Source organism: Delphinus delphis, chromosome 2 (genome assembly GCF_949987515.2).
Source record: "Delphinus delphis chromosome 2, mDelDel1.2, whole genome shotgun sequence".
Classification (NCBI taxonomy): domain Eukaryota; kingdom Metazoa; phylum Chordata; class Mammalia; order Artiodactyla; family Delphinidae; genus Delphinus; species Delphinus delphis.
In genome coordinates this window covers 100,241,046-100,266,825 of record NC_082684.1, presented here as the reverse complement: position 1 = coordinate 100,266,825, position 25,780 = coordinate 100,241,046, and the positions used below count along the sequence as shown (strand labels likewise).

General features: G+C 45.6%; 1 protein-coding gene across 2 annotated transcripts in view; it reads right to left on the bottom strand.

Annotated features, from left to right (window-relative positions):
- The window catches only part of ENTREP2 (endosomal transmembrane epsin interactor 2), a 361,730-nt gene that overhangs the window by 45,804 nt on the left and 290,146 nt on the right, over positions 1-25,780 (bottom strand). For both annotated transcript variants that reach the window (XR_009518404.1, XM_060005297.1), the window contains exon 4: positions 20,136-20,270. Coding sequence is in view for 1 of the 2 variants with exons in the window: in XM_060005297.1 (XP_059861280.1) it covers positions 20,136-20,270 (135 nt within the window). In the remaining variant the exon portion in view is untranslated. The remainder of the gene's footprint in view (positions 1-20,135; positions 20,271-25,780) is intronic.

Below are 25,780 nucleotides of genomic sequence, written 5' to 3'. Positions count from 1 at the left end.
CAGGCAGAACACACACCATGCTGCAGCCCTTCACCTGGCCTGCTGATAAAGGGAATGTATGCCTCCTAAAAGTTCTGTTCAAGGAACTAATTCCTCCTCACATATGTAATACATGAATTTGTGGTTCATCGATTTTCTAAGAATTTTTTTAAAAGACAGTGAACATAGTTTAATTTTGGTGATTCAGAAGGTAACCGTTTTCTCGCTGGGCTTAAGCTTGTTCCGAGCATGTGTGTCCACTGCCCTGTGGCTAAGCCGTGGTCCTGGGAAGCATGCCTACGTGTCCACTGCACATGGCAGCGGGAGCCGGGCCATGAAGCCCGCTCCACCATCATGACCTGCGTGACCTTGGGAAGCGGTCTCATTTCACGGTGCCTCAGTGTCCTCATCTGTAAAATGGGAATGATGGTATCTACCTCTCACAGGGTTGTGAAGGTGAAATTAGTTCACAGATGTGAAGGGTTCAGAGCAATGCTCAGCACACAGCGAGGTTCGATAAACATCACCTATGGTCATGATGTATGGCCAGTCACCTGAGGACCTCCATCTGCTCAAAAACACCAGAGAATGAATTCAGCAGAGGACTTTTAGGCCTTATCCACGAATGCTTAAGGAAAATAACCCCAGGAATGATTAGATGACCAGAATGCCCTTTTGTGGTCTAAACAAATTTTATATCGTTGTTCCCACCGTTCAATTAATGAGAGAAAAGAATTCTGACGTCCGCCCTCCTTTTCCTATCCTGCTGTTTTTCTGCTTCCTGAAGGTTCTGTCCACCGCTGCTTGTTTTAACACCCCCTCCCCACCAGAGGTTAAATGTGAGTGAAAGTGGTTTGATTAAAACCCAGGCAGAGGGCTTCCCTGGTGGCACTGTGGTTGAGAGTCCGCCTGCCGATGCAGGGGACACGGGTTTGTGCCCCGGTCCGGGAAGATCCCACATGTCACGGAGCGGCTGGGCCCGTGAGCCATGGCCGCTGAGCCTGCGCGTCTGGAGCCTGTGCTCCACAACGGGAGAGGCCACAACAGTGAGGGGTCCGCGTACCACAGAAAAAAAACAACCCAGGCAGATTAAGAATGAAGTCAAAAAGAATGAAGAGACACTTGTGGGAAATACCCATAGAAGTAATTTAAACAATCTTATTAGTCTTTCACGTCTGCGGGACTTGGATACTATTTACAGTAAGAAGTAACATTTCCAATCTGTAGTTAACTGATAATGGAACATTTCCTCATGCAGTCCAGACTAGGCAATTTTCCTTCAATGCCCTCTAGAATCTGTTAAAAGAGAGGTGGAGGCACATTGAAGTTTTCAAGAATTCTGAACATACAAATGTTTTTCTTTTGTTGTTGTTATAAATTCATTTTATTTATTTATTTATTTAGCTGCGTTGGGTCTTCGTTGCTGTGTGAGGGCTTTCTCTGGTTGCGGCGAGCAGGGGCCACTCTTCATCGTGTGCACGGGCCTCTCACTGTCTCGGCCTCTCCTGCTGCGGAGCACAGGCTCCAGATGCGCAGGCTCGGTAGTTGTGGCTCATGGGCCCAGTTGCTCCGCGGCATGTGGGATCTTCCCAGACCAGGGCTCGAACCCGTGTCCCCTGCATCGGTAGGCAGATTCTCAACCACTGCGCCACCAGGGAAGCCCCATACAAATGTTTGAACTGGGCAAAGCCACAGGTGGCTTCCACAGTAAGGACAGGTAAGGACAAAGAGCAGAGGTGACTATGACAGATAGTTAGGAGACCTGGTGATTAACAGGTGGCTGTAAAGGAGAAAAGACAGTCACTCTGTGGTCTGAGTAGGGGCCAGCTGTTCCTGAAAAGGGCGGGCTGCAGGGGGTGTGGAATTGCTGGGAGCAGAGGGGCAGCAAGAAAGAGTTCACTATGGATCCACTGAGTCTGAGGGGGCCGAGGCCCTCTGCATGGAGGCAGCTGCATGGTTCTGGACTGGTATTTTGGGCTTGGGGGTGGCCAGCATGGAGGTGGGGGGGAACAATTCCAGGGAGGCAGCTGAACTTGCCCAGGGAGGGTGTGCTTGGCCAGGAGAGATGAGGGTCTGGATTAGAACTCAGAACCAGGCCCTAATTCTGGAGGAGGAAGATGAGTCAACAAAGAGGATCAAGATGAGGATGACGAGAGAGAAGGGAAACCCAAAGCAGCAGGTGTATGAGTGGACAGATGCACCACCGCGGCAGAGGTTTCCACACACCTGTCCCAACACGTCCAGCAGACAGTCAGTGAGGATGGGGTGAGCCAAACCCCACGCCAAGTCATGTACCAGAAGCTGTACTCACAAGATATGTGGGACTTTTACCAAAACTTGATTACAAACAAATGCAAAGCAAGGGTCAGCAAACTAACACCACGATGCAGGCACATCGGGTTACCTGACCACAGTGCAGTTACGTTTGCTATAAACGACAGAAAGACAACCAAGCAAACCCTCCCTACATCTGCAAATTCACCATACACTGAGAAATAACTCAGGGATGGAAAGAGAAACCATAATGAAGATGAGAGAATCCTTGGAACCAAATAAAACATGACCAGACATCAAAAGTATGCAGTTAGGGCTTTCCTGGTGGCGCAGTGGTTGAGAGTCCGCCTGCCGATGCAGGGGACACGGGTTCGTGCCCCGGTCCGGGAGGATCCCACATGCCGCGGAGCGGCTGGGCCCGTGAGCCATGGCCGCTGAGCCTGTGAGTCCGGAGCCTGTGCTCCGCAACGGGAGAGGCCACAACAGTGAGAAGTCCGTGTACCATAAAAAAAAAAAAAAAAAAAAAGATGATCAAGTCTGTATACCAAAAATTATAACAGTTTTCTTGAAAAATGCCACAGAATGCTAAATAAATAGAAAGATACACCAAAAATTATCATTCTCAGCAAACTAACCTAAAAATGCAATGCAGTTACAATGAATGGCTCTGTGTGTGTGTGTGGTGGGGGGAAGGGAGATGGGGAAGGGGTGGGGGAGGGGGAGAGGGTCCACAAAGGGCCAAGAATAGCCAAGACAATTTTGAAGAAGAACAAAGTGGAGGCTTATCCTACCAAAAACAAGACTAACAAAGAAATAGTATTTAATATAACGTGCTATTGACCATGAGTCAAGCCATATACCAAAGCAAAAGAAAAGAGACCCCAGAAATAGATGCCTTCAGACATAGAAACTGGACATATGGCCATAAAACTAAATGAACACAGACCTGTGCTGTAATAACTGAGGTTTATCTATCTGTGAAAAACAAAATAAAATTAGATCCGTGTCTCATACCACATGCACAATTAAGCCTCAGGTAGATTAATGAACTACCTGTGAAAAGCAAAGTTTTAAAACTTATGGGAAAAAAATCCAGGATATTTGTATAACCTCAGGATGGGAAAATATTTCTCTTTTTTTAAAGGTTCTTGGGGATCCCCAGGGGATCACATTTTAAAAAATATATTTATTTACTTGGCTACGCTGCTTCATCATTGCGGCACACGGGATCTTTGCTGAGTCATGCAGGATCTTTAGTTGTGGCATGCGGGATCTAGTTCCCCAACCAGGAATGGAACCCAGGACCCCTGCATTGGGAGTGTGGAGTCTTAACCACTAGACCACCAGGGAAGTCCTGGAAAATATTTCTTAAACACAACACAGAAAGGGCACATCAGACAGGAAATGAATTTGCATCAAAACTGAAAACTTCTCTCTGACAAATGACATCCCGAACAAAACTAAACGACAAGTCACAGAGTGCATGAGATTTTTATGACAAAGGTCATCGTTCAGAATCAAGAACAAAGAACCCAACAGGAAAACAGACAAAATAGGCAATTCACTGATGAGAAACGTAAATAGCCAAGATATTGACAATATGGGACAAGTCGAGAAGAATCTATGTCAAGAAGTCTTGGCAAGGATGTGGCCAGAGCAAGGGCACCTCTTCCACTGGCAGTGAGAATGTGAGTCTGCATTACCCCTTCGTAGAGAAATGGGAAATGTTTTGCAAAAGGGCATATGCACTTTCCTTTCATCCTGGCAAGTATGCCCGCTGAGAAGATGGAGCACAAGAGCCCATGCTGAGGAGGGCGTGATGGTTCTTTCTAGTACTGTTGCAACAGTAAAAAAATTGGAAACAACTTATATCCGTTAACATGAGACAGATAAGCAAGTTGTGGAAAAGCTACATACATTTAAGCTACATACATATCCATGCAGATCAACATCAAAGAGCATGATGGTGGGTGAAAATAGAAAACTGCTTATGGTACCCATTATGTTAAATTTTATGTAAAATTTTAGTGAATTATGCAAGCATGCAGGGGAAAGGCAAAATCAACCTCAGGATCGTGGCTGTGCCTGGACACTCTCTAATTTCAGACATAGAGAGGGAGCCATGGCCGGGGTCTCAGTGGGGTCTGTAAAAATATACAAAATTGCAATAATATAGTTCTTGTTTTTTAAAAAGATAGAAGCAAACATTGTAAACATGATGAAACTGGACAAATATGGGTGGCATTTGCTACATTACTCTCAGACTTTCCAGTCTGTTGACCTGGTTCCTCTTGCAGGGTGGATACGCCAGGAGGTGAACGGGGCCAGGCCTGCCAAAGGCATCGCTGTTTGCACAGAAACGACCCTGAGCCTGTGGCCGCACCGTCCCGTGTCCTCCTACGCGGATCCCATTGGTGGTGGAGAAAGCACCAGATCTGGCATTCAAGACGGAAATCTGGGTCCACCACCAGTTACGAGACTGTAGCTCTGACACTGCATGTCCTGGAGTCATGTTCTCGCCTCTAAAGTGTCAGTGATAAAGTCTGCCTCGCAGACCTCGCTGGGGCTGGGGTCATGGTGGGGAAAACAGCGTGATGGATCTAAAAGGCCCTGCACTTGGGGACCTAGAGATGATCCTTCTAAGTGAAGTAAGCCAGACAGAGGAAGACAAATATCATATGATATCACTTACATGTGGAATCTAAAAATATGATACAAATGAACTTATTTACAAAACAGAAACAGACACACAGACACAGAAAACAAATTTATGGTCACCAAAGGGGAAAGGTGGGGGGAGGGATAGATTAGGAGTATAGGATTAGCACATACACACTACTGTATATAAAATAGATAAACAACAAGGACCTACTGCATAGCACAGGGAGCTATACTCAGTTTCTTGTAACAACCTATAAGGGAAAAGAATCTGAAAAGGAATACAGATATATGTTTACATACTGAATCACTGTGTTGTACACCTGAAACTTACACAACATTGTAAATCAACTATACTTTGATTAAAAAATAAAAATGTAACTAAATAAATAAAAAGGCTGTGCAAAGCGGGTCACAAAGGATGGCTCCCAGAAAAGCCAAACTGGGGCCAAATGCAAAAGAACACTTAGGTATCACTTCTCTGCTAAGTCGTTTATCTCGCAATAATTCTGCTCCCTCAGCCGAAGGCTCTGTCCTGTGGTCCCTCTCATCTTGGGCATCTCCGTGAAGGCCTGGGGATATTAAGCCACTCCAAACGATTTTGCTCAGCTCTGCTATGATTATGTTATGCCTTCCTCAAGTTTCCATAACCAGCGCTTATTGATTTTTGAATCAAGTCAAATCCCTAAATGGATCTTTGAATTCCTGCACTGGCCCATCTCCATCTTTCTGGTCTTTGCTTTTATCCCTTTTTTTAACTGTCACTCATCTGTCACAAAGACGGTTAACAGCTTGAGGTATAACTGACGTATGACAAAATGCACATACTTTAAGCACAGAATTTGATGAGTTTTGACACACGTATACACCTGTGTAGCCATCACCACAATCAAGCGAGTGAACCTATCCACGGCCCCCAGTTGCCTCTGGCTCCTTTGTTACAAGTAGTTCTGTGCTCTCACTTTCTCTTCTGCCGGTTTTATGCATTCTTTCAAATGGCCTCATCATTCAATTATGACTGAAAAATTTTCCATCCCATGTATTTTCCTCCTAATACCCTCCTCCTCCCAGCATCCCTGTGCTAATTTAGAGCCCGGAAAATAACTACATGCTTTAGAAATAACCTCTAATCTCCAGGAGTGGGCTCTGTGCTGTCTCTCCAGTCTGTATATGGAAATCAACAGCCTGCTATCTGCCTCCCCCTACCAAAAAGGCAATGGGACTCCTGAAGGCCCTGGCTTTGTTTGGGGACTAGAGTGAAAATCAGTTCTATTATTACTCGTCCTGGGACCATCCCAGACCAAACAATGTGTTGCTGGCCCTCATCATAACCCTCCTCTCAGACCCTGACATCGAGACTGTGCTAGCCTCGTGGAGATCCTGCAGCTGAGGGGGGAGGGCCGTGGACCACCTCCTTGTGGGTCCTTATCTGAATGTGCCGAAGACTGCGGGTCCTCGTGTGAGGGGGGTCCGCCCGTGTGGCCCAGCACCAGGCCCTGCAGGCCCCCCAGGAAGCTGCCTTTCACTGGCTACATCACAGCACGTCCCCTGGTGATGGCTTTAGGGTGTCCACTTGGGGAGGGTCCAGGGCAGCAGTCTGGGAGGAGGCTGTGTTTGCACAGCGTGTTGCCTTAGACCTTAAAAATGTCCGCTGTCCATTTCAAATAATGTGAGGGTTCCTACCTATGCGATGACGGGGGTCTGTAGCACTCCTTTCCCAACTGGAATCCCCTTGGCACCATAATCGATCCCACAGCTGCCCCACCCGCCACCTTGACCCCCCAGTCCCCAGGGCACACTCTCAAGGTAGAGGATGGCTGCCAGTGACTTCCTAGAAGGCCTCATGCAGCTCACTCGGAAGCTGGGCCCCTCTTTCTTTACTCTGGTCTTACATGCAACATATATGGTAGAAGTTACAGAGGGTTCCAGAAAGGACTGGTTGGTACTCTTCCTTGACGTCCAGTGTGATACAGGCTTTCCCCTACTGTGACTTGACTGGATTAAGGGAGGCCCACATAGCTGGTAAAACATCACTTCTGGGTGCATCTGTGAGGGTGTCCTGGAAGGGATCAGCAGTTCAATCAGTAGATGGAGTAAAGGAGACACCCAGTGTGGGTGGGCATCACCCAATCTGCTGAGGGTCCTCGTAGAGCAAACACGCAGAGGAAGGGAAAATTTGTTCTCTCTGCTTGAGCTGGAAAGTCCTTCTCCTCCTGTCCTTGGACATTGTCACTGCTGGTTCCTGAGCTTTCAGACTCAGAACAGGACTTACATCCTATGTCCTCCCCATTCTCAGGCCTTGGGACTTGGACTGAGTTATATAACCCGCTTTCCTGGTTCTCCAGCTCACGGACAGCAGATCCTGGGGCTTCTGGGCCGCCATAACCACATGAGCCAATTCCCATAATAAATCTCTCTCTCTCTCTGTATATATACACATTTTCTTTTTTGCAAGAGATAGTTTATTAACGCATGCCATGCACAATGCATGCGACAAGCCTAAACCAGAAGTAACTAAAGATGGTGGCTCAGAATCCCAGCTTCTGTAGCATCTTCAGCAAAGGACAATGAAGTCGTAGAGAAATGATAGGACGAAGGAGGGCAGTTTTAAGCTTCCAAAGTTGGCAAACTGTGTTGGGAAATATACGGAAGGAAAGTGATGGAGTAAGGTTTTTTAAAAAGAGGAGTCTATTTCATGCAAGTTCTTTAGAGAAAGATACACTGAAAAGTCGAAAAACAATGACTTTTTGCTGAATACATTATTATGATGGCTTTTTACTAGGTGAAATGCTGAGAGGAAAACTGACTAATTCAATGGGAATTTATAGAAATATGTCATCCAACTGGTTATGCTGTCTTAGGCAAGATACGCAGCCTCCAAGACTCATTTCCCTAATAGCAAAATGAATGGTGAATTTCTTGCTAAATATTCCACAAACCAATTTTTATCTTTGGAGCACAAAGATTTTATGAAAATGGGTGATGCTACCGTCTGAGATCACCAATCATACCCTTCGTGCTTTTCCACTGGAATCTAGAATAGATTGTGTTTTCCCATTGGAATCTGGAATAGGAGATATATAGAGATATATTCTGTTGGTTCTTTTTCCCTGGAAAACCCCAACTAAGACAGATTTTTTAGAGGTCTTCAGACATTTCAGTTAGAATCAGAGGTATGTATATGGCCAAGCACTGTGTCATGTCACCACTGTACCCAGAGCTGTGTGTGTGTTTGGTATCGTTCAGCAAGAGAATGCAAATGTGTTTTCCTATCTTCCCACTTCCTCAGTTTCTTAGATGTCCCCAATTCTTTTCTTATAGCTAACCCACCCCATCACCTCTGCATACATAACATTTTATTCATCACTCCACTCAGCAAAATAATGACTCTCCCTTAGGATGGAGCAGAGGATTGAAAAATGCTTTTATAATTTAACACTTTAATTTCCTGTCACAGTGGAAATAGTGCACTACCCTGTAATTGTCTGTTTCACTTGTGACTTTCCTCCGCCAGACCTGGAGGGCAGACTCTACATCTTTTATCTCTGGACACCCAATGTCCAACCCAGGCACAGAAGAGGTGCTCAAAACAGTGCCTGAATGAATGAATTAAAAACCCTCATTGAGGGACCTCCCTGGTGGCAGCAGTGGTTAAGAATCTGCCTGCCAATGCAGGGGACATGGGTTCGAGCCCTGATCCAGGAAGATCCCACATGCCTCGGAGCAACTAAGCCCACGCGCCACAATTACTGAGCCTGCGCTCTAGAGCCCGTGAGCTACAACTACTGAGCCCATGTGCCACAACTACTGAGCCCACACGCCACAACTACTGAAACCCACATGCCTAGAGCCTGTGCTCCGCAGCAAGAGAAGCCACTGCAACGAGAAGCCTGTGCACCACAATGAAAGAGTAGCCCCTGCTCACCGCAACTAGAGAAAAGCCCGCGCTCAGCAACGAAGACCCAACGCAGCCAAAAATAAACATTAATTAATTAATTACTTTTAATAAAAAGAATAGAAAACTATCAAAAACTTAAAAAAAAAAAAACCCTCACTGATTTCAGAGACGGTTCCAGAGTGTCGCCCAGGGCCCCATCCCTCTCTGTGAGCCACTGTGAGCCAAAGAGATTTGGTTCCTGCCTCCGTGGGGCTTACGGTCTGGATAGGGCATGCTTACAATCCCCGGTCACTGTCATGTGAAGATAAAGTACAAGGAGCTGTGAGAACTTAGGATGAGGGTGCTGGTCTAGCCTGAGGGCTGGAGGAACGCTGACGGCCGGAGGATGAGGAAAAATGAGCCCATCGCAGCGGAGAGGAAGAGCCTTCCAGACACGGAGAGATTCGTGTGCCAAGACCCCAGAGCACGGAGCATCCTGCGTGTGTCCTGGAGGCTAAGGAGGCCAGGGCGGCTGTGGGAAGGGGACAGGCAAGAGTGTCACAAACTGAGGCCAGACAGACTCTGTGAGACATGCTCCGAGATGTAGGTCTTTGCCCTGAAAGCAAGTGCGACCTCATGGGATGTGCAGCGTTAATGTCAGTGTGAGGTGATGGGACAGCGGCCAGGGAGGGTGGCGGGAGGAGAGGGAGGTTGGGACCCCTCCGTGGTCCCACTGCAGGGGTGCTGGGATGACTAATTTTGTGTGTCAATTTGGCTGCCCTGTGGTGCCCAGGGATGTGGTCAAACATCATTCTGGATGTTTCTATGAGAGTGTTTTGGGGTGAGCTTCACATTCATAGCAGTGACCCTGAGTAAAACAGAGTGTCTTCCAAATGGGGATAGGGGTCATCCAACCAGGTGAAGGCCTGACCTCCCCCGAGGAGGAGGGATCCTGCCGCAGACAGAGATGGCCTTTGGACTTGAACTCAGTTCTTCCCTGATGTTCATCCTGCTGCCCACCCTGCATATTCTGGACTTGTCAGCCTTGTAATCATGTCAGCCAATTCTTTAAATATCTCTCTCTCTCATATGTACGCACAGACGCACGCGTGCGCACACACGCGCGCACACACACACACACACACACACACGTCTTATTGGTTCTGTTTCTCTGGAGAACCCTGACTAATACAGGGGAGAAGATCTGAAATCGTCATTTTGGAGAGTTGAGGAGAGAGATGGGCAGGGGAAGGCAGCACAGGTGCTGCACAGAGTGGAGCGCCAGGTGAGGCAGGTGCCAGGTGAGGCAGGTGCTCACGGTGTAAGGTGCCCAGCCACAGGCCTCACGACGCGGCCCACTGGTCTTGCTGGGTGCAGATGAGGAGGGAATGTGGACAGTTTGGTTCATCCAGGGAGTGAGCGCCAGCAGAGAGGGGCTAGGAACAGAGTGGTGGGGCTTTTGGACACTGGTGCATGTGTCCTTGAAGGCATGGATCTGGCCCCTGGGCAGGGAGAAGGATGGACTCGCATGGTGGAGTCCAGCTGAGGCTGGGGAGAAGGCCTGGGGGAGAGGAGGCTGGACAAGAAGGCTGCAGGAGCCCAGGCTGGGGCCATGAGCTGGGGCGTCCCGCCAGGCCATCCTGGAGGTGGCAGGGCTCAGGGAAACGATATTGGAGTGTGTGGTGGTGCTGGTGTGGAGGACATGGGATCTGGAGACTTGGGGTTAAGAGAGGGAGATGCCAGAGCTCTGCAGGGACCAGCGCCCGGAATGCTGTGGCTCTTCCCTGCAAAGAGGAGGAGACGGGGATAAAACCGCCCGGCGGAGGGACAAAGGCGGTTTTATCCCATCCTGCGGGGCGGGCAGTGCTGAGGGACTGCGAGAGGCAACCAGCCCAACGAGGCTGCCCGCACAGGGACTGCTACAAATACATCCCTAGAAATACTTCTATGTCAACATCTGAGTCTCCCGGACCTGGTTTTAACTGAGCAGGTACAGATAAGTCACAGGCCTCTTGGGTGGAACCTCTGTTCTGTAGGATTATTCTAAGTATGCCATACAGACTTGGGGCTGCAGACATCCCACAAGACTCAGCATCACAACCACACAGGGGAAAGCGATGCCACCAAAATCAGAGGGTGGGCAGGAAGGCTTCCGGTGGCTTTGGGAACCAAGGGCAGAGATGCCATTCAGGAATGTGGTTGGCATCCCCACCCTATCATGGGGGCGAGGTGGGGGGAAGCCTTGCCAGAGATAAATTGTGCTCGATCTCTCTGCACATTCCCTTACGGGGACCCCGTGACTGCTAAGTGGGAGACTGGGAATTTCACATCCTTCTCATCTCTGTCTGGATTCCACTTGGCCAGAGGGACCCGTGAGCCGCCCCCTTGGGGATCCAGGGGTGAGAAGAAAGCTGTATAGAGATATGACCGTCTGTCTTGCTCTGTGTGGCTGCCCACTTCAGAAAATGGGAAGGTCCCTTCTAGCAGGGTGTGTGTGTGTGTGTGTGTGTGTGTGTGTGTGTGTGTGTTTGTTTCACACTGCCAGTCAATGCTGTGAGTTTTGTCACAAAATATTAGTGTTCACTTATTCTCAGAACCATTTTTATTTCTTCAGCATGGTTAAAAACTTACTCAAGATTAAATGATTATTTTCAGGTCCCTAGGTATTTAGGAAATTGTCTTACTGGGATTTTTTTCCCTTTAACTCCCTTAGAGACAAAGAAAAGGATCTTCAAGAGAAGATAAGGAAGCATATAAACTCAATAACTGATTGATTTCTTGGGAAGCTTTTATCTCCTTGTCCATTGATAAAGTTTCTTTAGGTAATTTGCTTTACTACGGCTCAATAAATTAAACCAGGTACTTGAAGCAAACAACCAAACGAAAAAAGATCTTTAACTCTGTTTTGAATTAGAATTACATCATTATAATAAAACCATAATGATATTCTGGGATATAGCAAAGAATGAAAGTTGGGATGGATATAATATCAACACATGACGAAGCATATTCCATCAACTAACAATTCCAATTTGTGTAATCTTTTAAAAATTCTATTAATACTGATCAGAAAATATGTCACAATCTTGTGCTGGGTTTGACTTGGCAAAGAGAACCATTAAACTACCAAAACATCTTTTTATCATTTATTTTGTCAATCTTCCAAAAGCCTAGACATTATCTTATCAGGAAAGGGGACCTCCTTTGGTCGCAATTCCCACCACTGTCCAGTGCTTTGGGAAAGCGGAGGCTGAAATCCTAATTTTGAGGCCACCCTCTTTATGGACTTCATAATGGGATGCCCCCCCGCCAGGTTCCATCATCAGGGAGCAGGCACTTGAGTCTTGGAGAACTGAGACTCTCCAAGGAGACCTGCCCGTCAGCACACTCGCTCAGGGACCCAGGAGGAGCCATCTGACCCCCTCTGGGCTGCTGCCTGCTCAGCCACATGCTAGGCAACAGGATGCTGCATCCGTCCAGTTCTACAGTTCTGAGGATCCCTGCCCTGCACGATGGAGTTCCGGGTCCCCTCTATGCCCTTTGCCCTTTCCCCTGCCCTCACCCTGTCAGGGTGGGGCAGCAAACCTGGGCATGGCAGGAGGCATTATGTTTGAGAGATGCTGGTCTGCCCCCAGGATCCAGGATTCGATGTGGCTGGGGAAAGCTGAAAAGAGATCCAGGGAAGAGGGCTCAGAGCCCCCAGACACCCGAAAATAATCTGAGGGACAAGTGAGGCAGCATCCCCACCATCTTCTGGGTTCCAGTTAGACTCCTTATCAGCCAGGAAGAAGACCAGTTTCTGCTTGTTTTCCCTGACGGTGGATTATGCCTGCACAACCTTCCAGATATCGGGAGCGGTGGGGGGGAGGGTGGTGTGAAGGTCAGGAAGAAATCAGACCAATCTCCCTAAGTCACCATCAGTTAATTCAAACACACCTCAAATCAACAGTGTCGATTCCCAAACCAATTATACGGGATTTCCTGGGCACAAACTGAGTTCATTAGATACAAAGTATGAATAATCCATCATCTAATATGGAAATTTAGGCAGGGAACATCACTAATCAGATACCTAGAGCCTCAAGTCAGACATTAAAGGACCAACAAACCCACTCTAATTGCTGATCAAAACAGCAGGCAAGGGAAACTAATCAAAGTGACATGCCCGTTCGTGCCTTTCCTCTGGCTCCCAAGGAAATGTGTTCCGCGGAGGAGCAGGCCTGCCCCTCCCCACGTGCCTCCTGCCACCCCCACGCGTTCCGAGAGTTTCAACATGGAGAAGCCACCCCAGGTCCCTTCACAGCGGGTGAGTCACCGAGCACAAGCTGGCTTGCATGACTTTAGGCATAATGAGCATATTAAAAATGACTGCACAGTGCACACTACTGTGTATAAAATAGATAAACAACACGCTCTACTGTATAGCACAGGGAACTATATTCAATATCCTGTAATAAACCATAATGGAAAAGAATATGAAAAGAAGATATATATACGTACAACTGAATCACTTTGCTGTACAGCAGAAATTAACATAACATTGTAAACCAAGTATACGTCAATTAAAAAAAAAAGAGGGCACGACTAATTACAAGAAAACTAGAGAATGTGGTACCTGGATCTACATGAATCTCAGAGGAAGAAGTACCTATATTTATGAAAAGGAAGTACAAAACCTTAATTACGCTAAAGCCTATTTAAATAGAGCATGATGCTTGATAGGGGTTAGGACTTGCCTCTAGTGCTTTGAAGTATCCATGGACCTCAGAAAAGATCTAAGAAAGGGATAAAATACATGGAAACTCCCCCCCCACCCCCGTGTAATTAACTAGCTACAGACATCCTTGGGGGAAGGCTGGGACCAAACTGGGAAGGTGGCGGCTCAGTCTAAGATCTAAAAGTAGAGACACAAAGGCTCAAGAAATAAACGACAAAGAAACAGACTGAGAGGTGAGCTGCCCAAACCCGAGATCACGTCAGAAGCAGAGCACAAAGATAACAGTCACTGCAGAGAACAAGGCGAGGAGGAGAGGCTTTAGGAAAATGGAGCAAAGTGAGGTGGAAAAGAAAGAGTTGTAAAAACTAGAGAAAAAAATGATAGTGATGAAAGGTCAGAGTGGTCCAAGGAAGGCACAGTTACCCTCAAACTAAGAGAACAGAAAAAAAAATTCAAATGCATAGTTCAAGAAAGTTTTTCTGAAATAAAGCAAGATGCAAACTCACAGGCTGAAAGGTGCACTGTGGACCATGGAAATTTGAGAAGGACTGATCAGTGTCAAGACATATCATAGTGAAATTAATGGACTTGATCATTTAAAAACACCATTGACATAGGACCAAAACCATGTTGCCTTGTATCGGACAGGCTGGGCTAGGTTATGCTGTGGTAACAAACATCCCCCAAGTCTCAGTGGGTTAAGACAACAGAGGTTTATTTCTCATTCATGCCATGTGTCCATTGTGGGTACTTGTGGGTGAGTTATGGGGTCTCTGCCCATGGTAGGGACCCAGGCTGATGGTGCAGCCAACACTTATGATTTGCCAGTTACTGTGCCAGAGGGAAAGACAGCCCCGGAGAATCTCACACCACAGGTACACACTCGGCCTTGGAAAAGTGATCCACGTATGTTCCACTCACGTGGCTCCAGGCACCCAAAAGGGCACTAGGACTAGGTCTAGGGGAACTTGGAGAGTTAAAAATATTTTTAAACAACACTGATGACTACCACATACCAAAAAAGGGGAGAGCATTATGCCGATATAAGATCTTTCTCTACAGCAATATTCGATGTCAAAAGAGAATGGCACACCATCTATAAACCCCTAGGGGGTAAATGTGCTCCTCAAAAATTCTATACCAGGGAGGTCATTATGGATAATACCTCCCAGTTCTGCTTAGGATGCAGACAGCTAAAAAGAGCATTCACCCCACCATTACAAAAAAAATAAGACACTGGACACTCTGCAAATTCACATCTTAAGTTGATCCCATCTGACAGCTAAGGTCGCAGGGCAACCAGCTAATCCAAATGCCAAGGAAAGACAGACACCTCTACGGAGAGATAGGAGGACGGGCTTACCTGGGGCCGATGCTGTCAAACAAGTTCTAGTGGAAAAGGTGGACCAGAGCATATAGGGAACTTAGCAGAGAGATGGAAGCTACATGTAAGAATCAAATGGAAATGCTAGAAATGAAAAGCACAGTCACAGAAACCACAGGGTCACCAGAAGACTCGACAGAGCTGAGGAAAGACTTACCATGTGGGGTTGATTTTGGGGAATGCAAGGCTGGTTCACCATTCAAAGAAAGACAAATATATGATATTGCTTATATGTGGAATCTAAAAAAAACGATACAGATAAACTCATATGCAAAAGAGAGATAAACTCACAGACATAGAAAGCAAACTTATGATTACCAAAAGGGAAGAGGGGGAGGGATAAATTAGGAGTTTGGGATTAACATATACACACTACTCTATATAAAATAGATAACCAACAAGGTCCTACTGTATAGCACAGGGGGCTATACTTAATATCTTGTAATAACCTATAATGGAAAATAATCTGAAAAAGAATAGATATAGATATATATGTATGTATAAGTAAATCACTTTGCTGTACACCTGAAACTAACATAACATTGTAAATCAACTATACTTCAATTAAAAAAAAAACGTGATTCGCCGCATTAGCAGAATAAAGAAGACAAAGTATATGAACATCTAAGTAGACGCAGAAGGTACTTTGACAAGACCAACATCCACCATGATAAAAACTCTCAGAAAACTAGGAATAGTAGGCAACTTCCACAACCAGATAGTGTACATCTATAAAAAACTCAGAGCTAACAACACATGTAATCCCTAGAATCAGGAACAAGGCAAGCATGTACGCTCCCACTACTTCTATCTGACACTGCTGGAGATTCTAGTCAGTGCAATAGGCAAGGAAGAAGAATCAGAGGCAACCAGATGGGAAAAGAAGATGTAAGATGGAATCTTTCTGGTAATCAATAGCACATGATTGCCTCCATAGAAAATCCAAAAGAATCTATAAAAGAGCTACTAGAACTAGTAGGTAAGTTTAGCAAATCACAGGATAAAAGCTCAGTCACAAAAATCAAATTTCTATATATAAATGAACAAAAGACAATTTAAAAAAATTAAGTACCATTAAAAGAGCACCTGTACACATTAAATACTCTAAGCATACACATTATAAAATATGTTATGCTCTATATACTAAAAACTACACAACACTGATGGAAAAAAAGAAACACTGATGAAATCAAACCATGAATATATCCGTTCTCTCCAAGTTGATGTATACATTCAGTGCAATCTCAATCAAAATTCCAGCAGGATTTCTGTAGAAATTGAAATGTTGATTCCACAATTTATATGGAAATACAAAGGAATTAGGATAACCAAGACAATTTTGGAAAACAAAAAAGTTAGAGGACAGCAGTAAACAAGCTCTTACTTCTAAGAGTCCCTTGTCTTCCTGATCTTGGATGAATCTCAGCTCCCCCCAGAGCCATTGCTCCCTTTCCAGGCCCTCGGCAGGGGGGCAGGGGCAGGCTGGTCACTGCTGCTCTTTTTTTAAATTTAATTTTTTATTTTATGCTGGAGTATACTTGATTTATAATGCTGTGTTCATTTCAGGTGTACAGCAAAGTGCTTCAGTTATACATATACATATATCCATTTGTTTTCAGGTTCTTTTCCCATATAGGTTATTACAGAATACTGCATAGGGTTCCCTGTGCTATACAGTAGGTCCTTGTTGATTATCTATTTCATCTATTTTATGATTATTTTATATATATAATGTTTATATGTTAATCCCAAAGTCCTAATTTATACTCCCCATCCCACATTTCCCCTTTGCTAACCATAGGTTTGTTTTCTATGTCTGTGAGTCTGTTTCTGTTTTGTAAAGAAGTTCAGTTGTATCATATTTTTAAAGATTCCACATATAAGTGATATCATATTATACTTGTCTTTCTCTGTCTGACTTACTCCACTCAGTATGATAATCTCTAGGTCTATCCATGTTGCTGCAAATGGCATTATTTCATTCCTTTTTATGGCTGAGTAATATTCCGTTGTATATATGTACCACATCTTCTTTATTCATTCATGTATCAATGGACATTTAGGTTGTTTCCATGTCTTGGCTATTGTAAATAGTGCTGCTATGAACATAGGGGTGCATGTATCTTTTCAAATTATGGTTTTCTCCAGATATATGCCCTAGGAGTGGGATTGCTGGGTCATATGGTAGTTCTATTTTTAGTTATTTAAGGAACCTCCATACTGTTCTCCATAGTGGCTGCACCAATTTACATCCCCCAGCAGTGTAGGTTCCCTTTTCTCCACGCCCTCTCCAGCACTTATTATGTATAGACTTTTTGATGATGGCCATTCTGACTGATATAAGGTGATACCTCATTGTAGTTTTGATTTGCATTTCTCTAATGATTAGTGATGTTGAGCATCTTTTCGTGTGCTTTTTGGCCACCTGTATGTCTTCTTTGGAGAAATGTGTATTTAGATCTTCTGCCCAGTTTTTGATGGGGTTGTTTGTTTTTTGATATTGAGCTGCATGAGCTGTGTGTATATTTTGGAAATTAATCCCTTGTTGGTCGCTTCGTTTGCAAACTGCTGCTCTTTCCACCTCAGTCATAAATCCTACCTCCTCTGGGCCTCACGCCACCAGCACTACCTCTACTTACATTTTGGAAACAAATTCATTGAGAAGTTTGGTGCAGTCTTTCTTTTCCTTCAACTCTTACCATTGTCCCAGGCAACGCGAACGTCCATGGGGATGAGCCATTCAATGAGGCTCCCAGCTTGGCTGGAACATCTTCAGTGTCCTTCACTCCATTCCATTCAAGCCGCCCTATCCCTCATGGCCTTCTCGTCAGGGCACCAGAACAGTGGACGAGGGTGGACAGCAAGCTCCCCCAGGCCCGGCTGCATTCTTGGAGGGAGCGTTGTTGACCCCACACCATCCTCACTGTTCAAGCCAAGGTCACCTCCTCAGGGGCTGGAGGGGGCCCCTGAGTGCAGCGTTAGGAACTCCAGGCCTTGGGGGAGCAGGCCAGATACCTCCAATCCATCCACCGGGGAGAGGGGTGTGACCTGATCACTTCACATCTGCACACCCAGGCAGTCTGCAGCATTGTAAGATGCCCTGGGGGCGTGCCAGCTTCTTCGGGGTGGGGGGGGTTGCACTGTCATTATAATGACCTATTGTCTTATGACGTTTTTTAAATATGGAAAGAAACAGTGCCTGGGCTGAGCAGAAGACTTAGGAGTAGGCAGAATGAGATCAGGGTGAGCATGGCCGACGCTGGTGGGATGACGCTGAGCACCTCCAGGAGCTATTAAGGTAGAAGCCGTGGCCATACTCAACGTGAGACAGCGAGGAACACCTTGTGACCAAGAGGATGGGCCCTTGATTGCTGCCTTCTGGCTTCCTCCAAGCCCCTGGATCTGTCGCTCTGGTGGGCTGCTGGGACCAATGAGCAGGGACCATCCTCCCGGTGAAACAGGGAGGTGCTGGGGGCCTCAGGCACAACCTCTATCTCTGTGGCCACTGCTCGTTTGCCAGCCAGCTTCCCAGGGCACTGGAGTTCACAGGGAGTTCCCCAGACCTGCTGGTTCACCACTGCCAGTATTTGAAATGACACCCATGGAGGACGAACCACAGGCCCCCGTTCCAGACGGCGACACTGCTCTCCATTCTCCCAGGTGCCAGCGTGGCTCTCTGGAGCCTCCAGATCCCCGCACACTGCAACCCTTGCACACGTATGTACTACAGGGCTCCCTGTATACCGTAAATACCATTTTACCACCCACCAAGAGCTGCTTGGACCGTAGCTGCATCTTTCAAAAAATGTTTAGCAGTTTAGTTTCAGGGAAAAGAGAAGAATTGGGTTCATTGTTCATACACGTTTTTAAGCGGCCAATGTTAATCTTCAGGAGTAGGAAAAACTTGTAGGAAGAAAAAGAAAGAAGTGATATAAACAATTTTCCATGTCATTAAAGAGAAATCAGATGCTGTACATAAGAATAGATTGCCATGGGAGACTATAAAATTTCTTGCTCCAAATATCTTTAAAAAGGCGAAATAAGTACCCATCTGTTCCCTGATGATGGAATAGCAAAAATGTTGGCTCAGCCATAAAAAAGAACAAAATAATGCCATTTGCAGCAACATGGAGGGACCTAGAGATTATCATACTAAGTGAAATAAGTCAGAAAGACAAATATCGTATGATCTCACTTATATGTGGAACCTAAAATATGACACAGATGAACCTATCTACAAAACAGAAACAGACTCACAGGCATAGAGAACAGACTGGTGGTTGCCTAGGGGGAGGAGGGTGGAAGAGGGAAGGACTGGGAGTTTGGGGTTATCAGAGGTGAACCCTAAACTCCCAATCCTTATATATAGGATGGATAAACAACAAGGTCCTACTGTATAGCACAGAGAACTATATCCAATTTCCTGGGATAAACCATAATGGAAAAGAATATAGTAAAAGAATGTATGTATAACTGAGCCACTTTGCTGTACAGCAGTAATTAACACAACATTGTAAATCAACTATACTTCAGTTAAAACAATGTTGGAGGGACTTCCCTGGTGGCGCAGTGGTCAAGCATCCACCTGCCAGTGCAGGGGACACAGGTTCGAGCCCTGGTCCAGGAAGATCCCGGATGCCACGGAACAACCAAGCCCATGTGGCACAACTACTGAGCCTGAGCTCTAGAGCCCACACACCACAGCTACTGAGCCCGCGAGCCAAAACTACTGAGCCCACGAGCCACAACTACTGAGCCCATGAGCCACAACTACTGAAGCCCGTGTGCCTAGAGCCCGAGCTCCGCAACAAGAGAAGCCACCACAATGAGAAGCTCAAGCACCGCCACAAAGAGGAGCTCCCACTCGCAGCAACTAGAGAAAGCCTGCATGCAGCAACAAAGACCCAGAGCAGCCAAAAGTAAATAAATTAAAAAAAAATGTTGGAAAAGCAGTGGCACGCGTCACATCCACATCTGCAACAATCTCTTTTAACACATTCAGCCCTGCTTCACAGATGTGGGAGTCAGAGAGTGAAATGGTGGAAATGGAAAACCCAGAAAGTGAAACCTTTAAAGAGGAAATCTCTAATGGTTTAAAACGCTCTCTGGAAAGATACTCCCTGCTGCATGTGACCCAGCTGGATGAACTAAGAACTGAAAGGAACACAGTTAATAAAACCTTCCCATGAGATGTCGAGATGTCGCAAGGATGGGATGGGAGGTGGAAGCAGTGGAGCCTGGGTCACCTTTAAGGTCAGCCGCACGGTGTTGCAGTCCTCCCTCAGCGGGTTCAGCTTCAGTGTCTCTCCAAGGTTGCTGCAGCCCGAGGACTGATGCTGCATCTCACAGCAGACACACACCTCGACGCTGTCGAACTTAATCTAGACAGGAGTACACAGAGCTCACGGTTAAAACCGGGCACGTGCTTGAGCTACACACATGCTTAAGAACACCATGTGACAAGCATCTCATCTCGTTTTCTTTAAACAATAAAGCCAAGACGATTTTTTTAATAGAAAAAAGACATCAGAAACACTATTAGGAATTATTTAAAATTTCTATTTTAAAAGCAATTAATAAAAAAATAAATTTGAAGAAACCTAAGCTATGAAGTTACAGAAAATTACATGAAGTTGAGCATGGAGACATTATCACATGTCTGTGATAACATACACTCTGTTCCCACGGTCAGCAGCTCCTGTCTCCCTTTATGGCCTAGCAAACTCCTACTCATCCGTCAAGACCCAACTCCAGCGCCATCCCTGAGGCCTTGTCTGGTTTCCCTCTCGGGAGCTGCTTGCTTCTCCCCTCCTGAAGACTCACTTTTTCAGCAGCAGAGACTCGTGTCTGTGTGCCTCCGAGGGCAGCTGCCCTTAACCATTACAATGTTCACAATGCCCAGGAGGTGTGGGCCTTCAATAAGAGCTGAATGAATAAAAACACCTGGGAAAATGAAAGACTATGGAAAGAAAAAATGCAGTTCAAGTGTTTTTAAAAGCCTGGACCCCAGGAGGAGAGCCACAGAGCACACCTGAGCCGGACCTGCAGCTTTAAGTGGACCTGCCCTGACCTGGCTGCAGGAATGAGAGAGAAATCACTACACTGCACACACACACAGTTGTCCCCACCCATCTCCAGTCCTGGTCGGGTTGTCACACACGCACCCAACTGTTCACAGCCTTGGGCTTCTGGAAAAGTGAACTAAAAGAGGGACAGCCATAGGTCAAGGGCATCGTCCATGGCCAAATTTTCATCTATTTTAAACCTCTAGATAGTTTATCCTTTACCTATTTTATGCCTCATCTTTGCTCTTTTCATTCAGTCTTTTCAAATAATTTATAAATCACTACACGTGTGAGTGAGCGGGGGGGGGGGGGGACCTCGTGTGTCCAGGACTGCTCGTTAGCGATTCTCCAAATCTGCGCGCAGGCCTCGGGGGCAGGGCGGGAGGCAGGGGGAGGAGGGCGGTGTCCGCACAAACCACTGTCCCCTGCCACAGCCACCCACCTACGGCAGGAGGGGCTGTGAAAGCTGCCTTTAGAGATGCTCATGCTTTTAGAGATGTCTCCAGGCTCCAGGGCTGAAGCCCGGCTAAAGGAGCCGTACAACACTCCGGGAAATAGTGCAGCCCACACCTGACCCCGCACCCAACCCTGGAGGTCCACAGGGCCCGCTGCCCACCAGTGTCAGGGCCGCCGTTGGTAGAGAGGCATGGGCCAGACCAAGGTGAACGGCCGTGGCTCTCTGGCCACTGAAATCTCCATGGTCATGTCATTGGCAATGTTTATTTCTGGTCTCAAAAAACTGGAAAAGAAGGGTTATGATTCTCGAGGCCAAGTTTTAAAAGGTAACGAGGGAAAAGGTAAAACTGTTAAAAGGTAAAACAAAGGTTAAAAAAAAAGGTCAAAGTTCACCCCAGGTGCCCGTGCCCATTGGGGGTTCTGAGGTCCCCAGCCTTGGGTGCCGGGTGGACCCTGGCCATCAGAGCCGGGCATGTGCTCAGGGAGAAGACCACTCTGCCTCAGAGCATACTGGACCTGAGGTGCATGGGAGGGGAGCTGGGGCGGCACCACCCAGAACGGAGGCCGGAGGGAGGCTGGTGGACAGGCTCTCTCCTGGTCAAACTCTGCCCAGGCTCCCCCGAGCCCTCTTCCCCACAAGGCCTCAACCATGGCCTATAAGGCCTGAAAACACAAACAAGCTCTAACAGCTCAAGGCAACATCCCTACAGGACTTGACCCCCCCAGAAGTGCCTGCCTGAGAAAGCCCAAGGCTGCCAGGAGAACTGGCTGCTTTTTCCAGCCTCGGGAGAGGGCCCATGTCCCAGCCTGTGTGGGAGGGGAGCCTGTCTCCGGTGACTGCCAGCAGCTGGCACAGACAGCGGGCATCTTCGCATGGACCCTGCTAACCCGTTGTGATTTTCCACTTCCCTGACTCTGCTGAGGCCCCACTCCCCCCCACCCCCACTCCCTCATCCTTCCTTTAACACGCCTGGTCACCTCTGTGCAAACTGAAGTCGAGTTCAAGCACACACTCGACTCTCCTCCCAACTGCCACATTCTACTTCTAATGAAAACCTGTCCTTACCACTTTGAGGTAGAGCTCTGTCCATCTTTGACAAGGCCCAGCTCTGGGGAGCTGAGGCTACTGATTTCCCCCCCTGAGGCAGCCCGGGGCAGGGGCCTCTTCTTGGCCTTCTCCCGAGGTGTCTTACACACCCGCCCTCAGCCCACTGTTTAAGGCACTGAGATTTACAACAAGAGTGAACAGGAAACAAAATTGCTGAAATCCCTGTATGGAACTTTATTTCTGGTTCTCTTTGCTAGAAAATATTTATTCTGGAATTGGAGGCCTAACTACATAAAATTTCTAGGGGTTGATTTATTTCTCATCTGAAGCAGGATTAAGACAGTATGGGAAGGGGCGGGCTATGGGGACAGAGACGGTATTGGAGTGACAGGGAACCATGGGCTCCCAGTGGCCTGCAGAGCCTGGGGACAGCTGTGAGATGGATGAGAACATTTCAGAGGCCAGGTTGTGTGCACGACTTTCACTCCCTCCTGTATAATGTCAGTGTGCTCTATACAGGCAATGATGTGGTTTCCAGTACCCACATGTTTACCCAAACTACCTTTGCCTGAACAATAGAGAGATGGAGGCAGAAAACCATACAAATAGATGGAGAGATATACCCTGTTCTTGGATTGGAAGAATCAACATTGTGAAAATGACTATACTACCCAAGACAATCTACAGATTCAATGCAATCCCTATCAAATTACCAATGACAGTTTTCACAGAACTAGAACAAAAAAATTTTTTAATTTGTATGGAAACACAAATGACCTCAAATAGCAAGAACAATCTTGAGAATGAAAAATGGTGGTGGAAGAATCAGGCTCCCTGACTTCAGACTATACTACAAAGCTACAGTCATCAAAACAGTATGTTACTGGCACAAAAGCAGAAATACAGATCAATGAAATAGGATAGAAAGCCCAGAAATAAACCCACGCACCTATGGTCAACTAATCTACGACAAAGGAGGCAAGAATATACAATGGAGAAAAGACAGCCTCTTCAATAAGTGGTGCTGGGAAAACTGGACAGCTACATGTAAAAGAATGAAATTAGAACATTCTCTAACACCATACACAAAAATAAACTCAAAATGGATTAAAGACCTAAATGTAAATCAGATACTATAAACCTCCTAGAGGAAAACATAGGCAGAACGCTCTTTGACACGAATCGTAGCAATATTTTTTTGGATCCATCTCCTAGAGTAATGGAAATAAAAACAAAAATAAACAAATAGGACCTAATTAAACATATATGTTCTTTAAAGCATTTTTATCATGGATTATAAATGAATACATGAAGGTCCAAACAATAAAACTGTGAGAAGGTAAGATAGGAGACTATCTTCATGACCCTGGGATAGGGAAACACTTCTTAAACATGGCTCAAAATGTGTTAAGAATAAACAAATGACTCATGTGTTTGACTATTTGTAATTAAAATTTTTTTCATCAAACAATACCCATAAGAGAGTAAAAATAGGAGATTTTGCATCACATGTGACAGATGACTTATATCCAAAACAAACAAAAAGCTCTGTCTTAAATATTCAGAAAAAGACAAACAACCCCTATGAAACATGCGATATTGAGCCCCACCACAATAGTACTCTGAGAAACAGAAATCAAAATAAAGTGAGATGTCATTACATCCCCATCAGAATCGCTAAAACTGAAGAATAATGACAATAGACAATACCAAGTGAGGATAAGGATGTGAAGCAACAGGAATGCATACACTTCTGTGGGGTGTGAATTGAGACAGAAATGTTGGAAAACAGCTTGGCATTATCTACTTAAGTTAAAGATTGCGCCTCAATCTAACATAATACCCAACAGATATTTCCATCCTAGGACTATATCCAACAGATATGCATGCAATGGTTACAAAAAACATGTACTGGAAAGTTCATAGCAACATTACTTAAAACAGCTTCACACAGGAAAGAGCTCAAGGTCCATCAAATGCAGAATGGATGAATAAACTGTTTTATATTCACACCATGCAATACTATAAAGCAATGAACATAAATACAGCAACATGCCACACGAGTATACCGCACAGCATGCCAGATAAAAAAGAAATACTTCTACTGAAACGAAGTTCAAAAAACCAGACAAGGGCTTTCCTGGTGGCGCAGTGGTTGAGAGTCCGCCTGCCGATGCAGGGGACACGGGTTCGTGCCCCGGTCCGGGAAGATCCCACATGCCGCGGAGCGGCTAGGCCCGTGAGCCATGGCCGCTGAGCCTGCGCGTCCGGAGCCTGTGCTCCGCGGTGGGAGAGGCCACAACAGTGAGAGGCCCGCCTACCGCAAAAAAACAAAAACACAAACACAAAATTAAACTATAGTGTTCAGAGGTGCATGCATAGCTGGTACAATTGTTTAGAAAATTAAAGATGTGAATATCATAAAGATTAGCATAGTGATTATCTTTGGGGGGGTGGAGAGGCAGTGAACTGGGAGTACATAAGGAGGGCTTTGGGATGCTGGGGACACTTTATTTCTAGACTTCAGTGGAGGTCACATGGTTATTTGACTCTTGATGAATTGCTAAGCTACGTATTTTTGTTTTGTGCACTTTCCTATATGTGTTTTGTGTTTCTCAATAGAAAAAGTTAAAAACGGATGGGCTTGCTTGAAAGTAAATGAAATGTAAAACTTAAATTAGGAAAAGAATGAAAACAAAATAATAGAAAACAGAAAAAAAGAAATTTAACAAACATAAAAAGTGAAACTAATGGAATAGAAATAAAGGTATTAGGACGAATAAAGCCTAATGATGATTCTTGAACAGACCAAAAAAAAAATAATAATAATGCAAATCCTTGGTAGGATTGATTTTTGAAAAAGAAAGCCAAAGTAAACAACACTAGGAATGAGAAAGGAGATTTAACTATAAATATAGTAGAGATTAAAAGAATATGGGCAGCTCTACAGCCATAAATTTGAAATCTAGAGGACATGGATAATTTCCTAGCAAAATAAAACTATGATACTGAGTCCATAAGATGCAGTAAACATAAAGATCAATAACCATAAGAGATTGGAAGTCCAATATGGCATTTCAGGCTGAGTTCACTCTGACCTTTAATGAAAAGATAATTCCTACATTTTAAAACAATTTCAGACCAAGAGACAAGGAAGAAAACACCACAGTTACCTTATAAGGCTAGCAAAGCCTTACCAGCAATTCTAAAAAGAAAAAACAAAAGCTCCCCACCCCCACTAACAAACCAAAAGGCAATTTCTCCTTTCAAGTAAAAAAAAAAAAAAAACCCCACAAATATTCTAAGCAAAAAACTGGCTAAT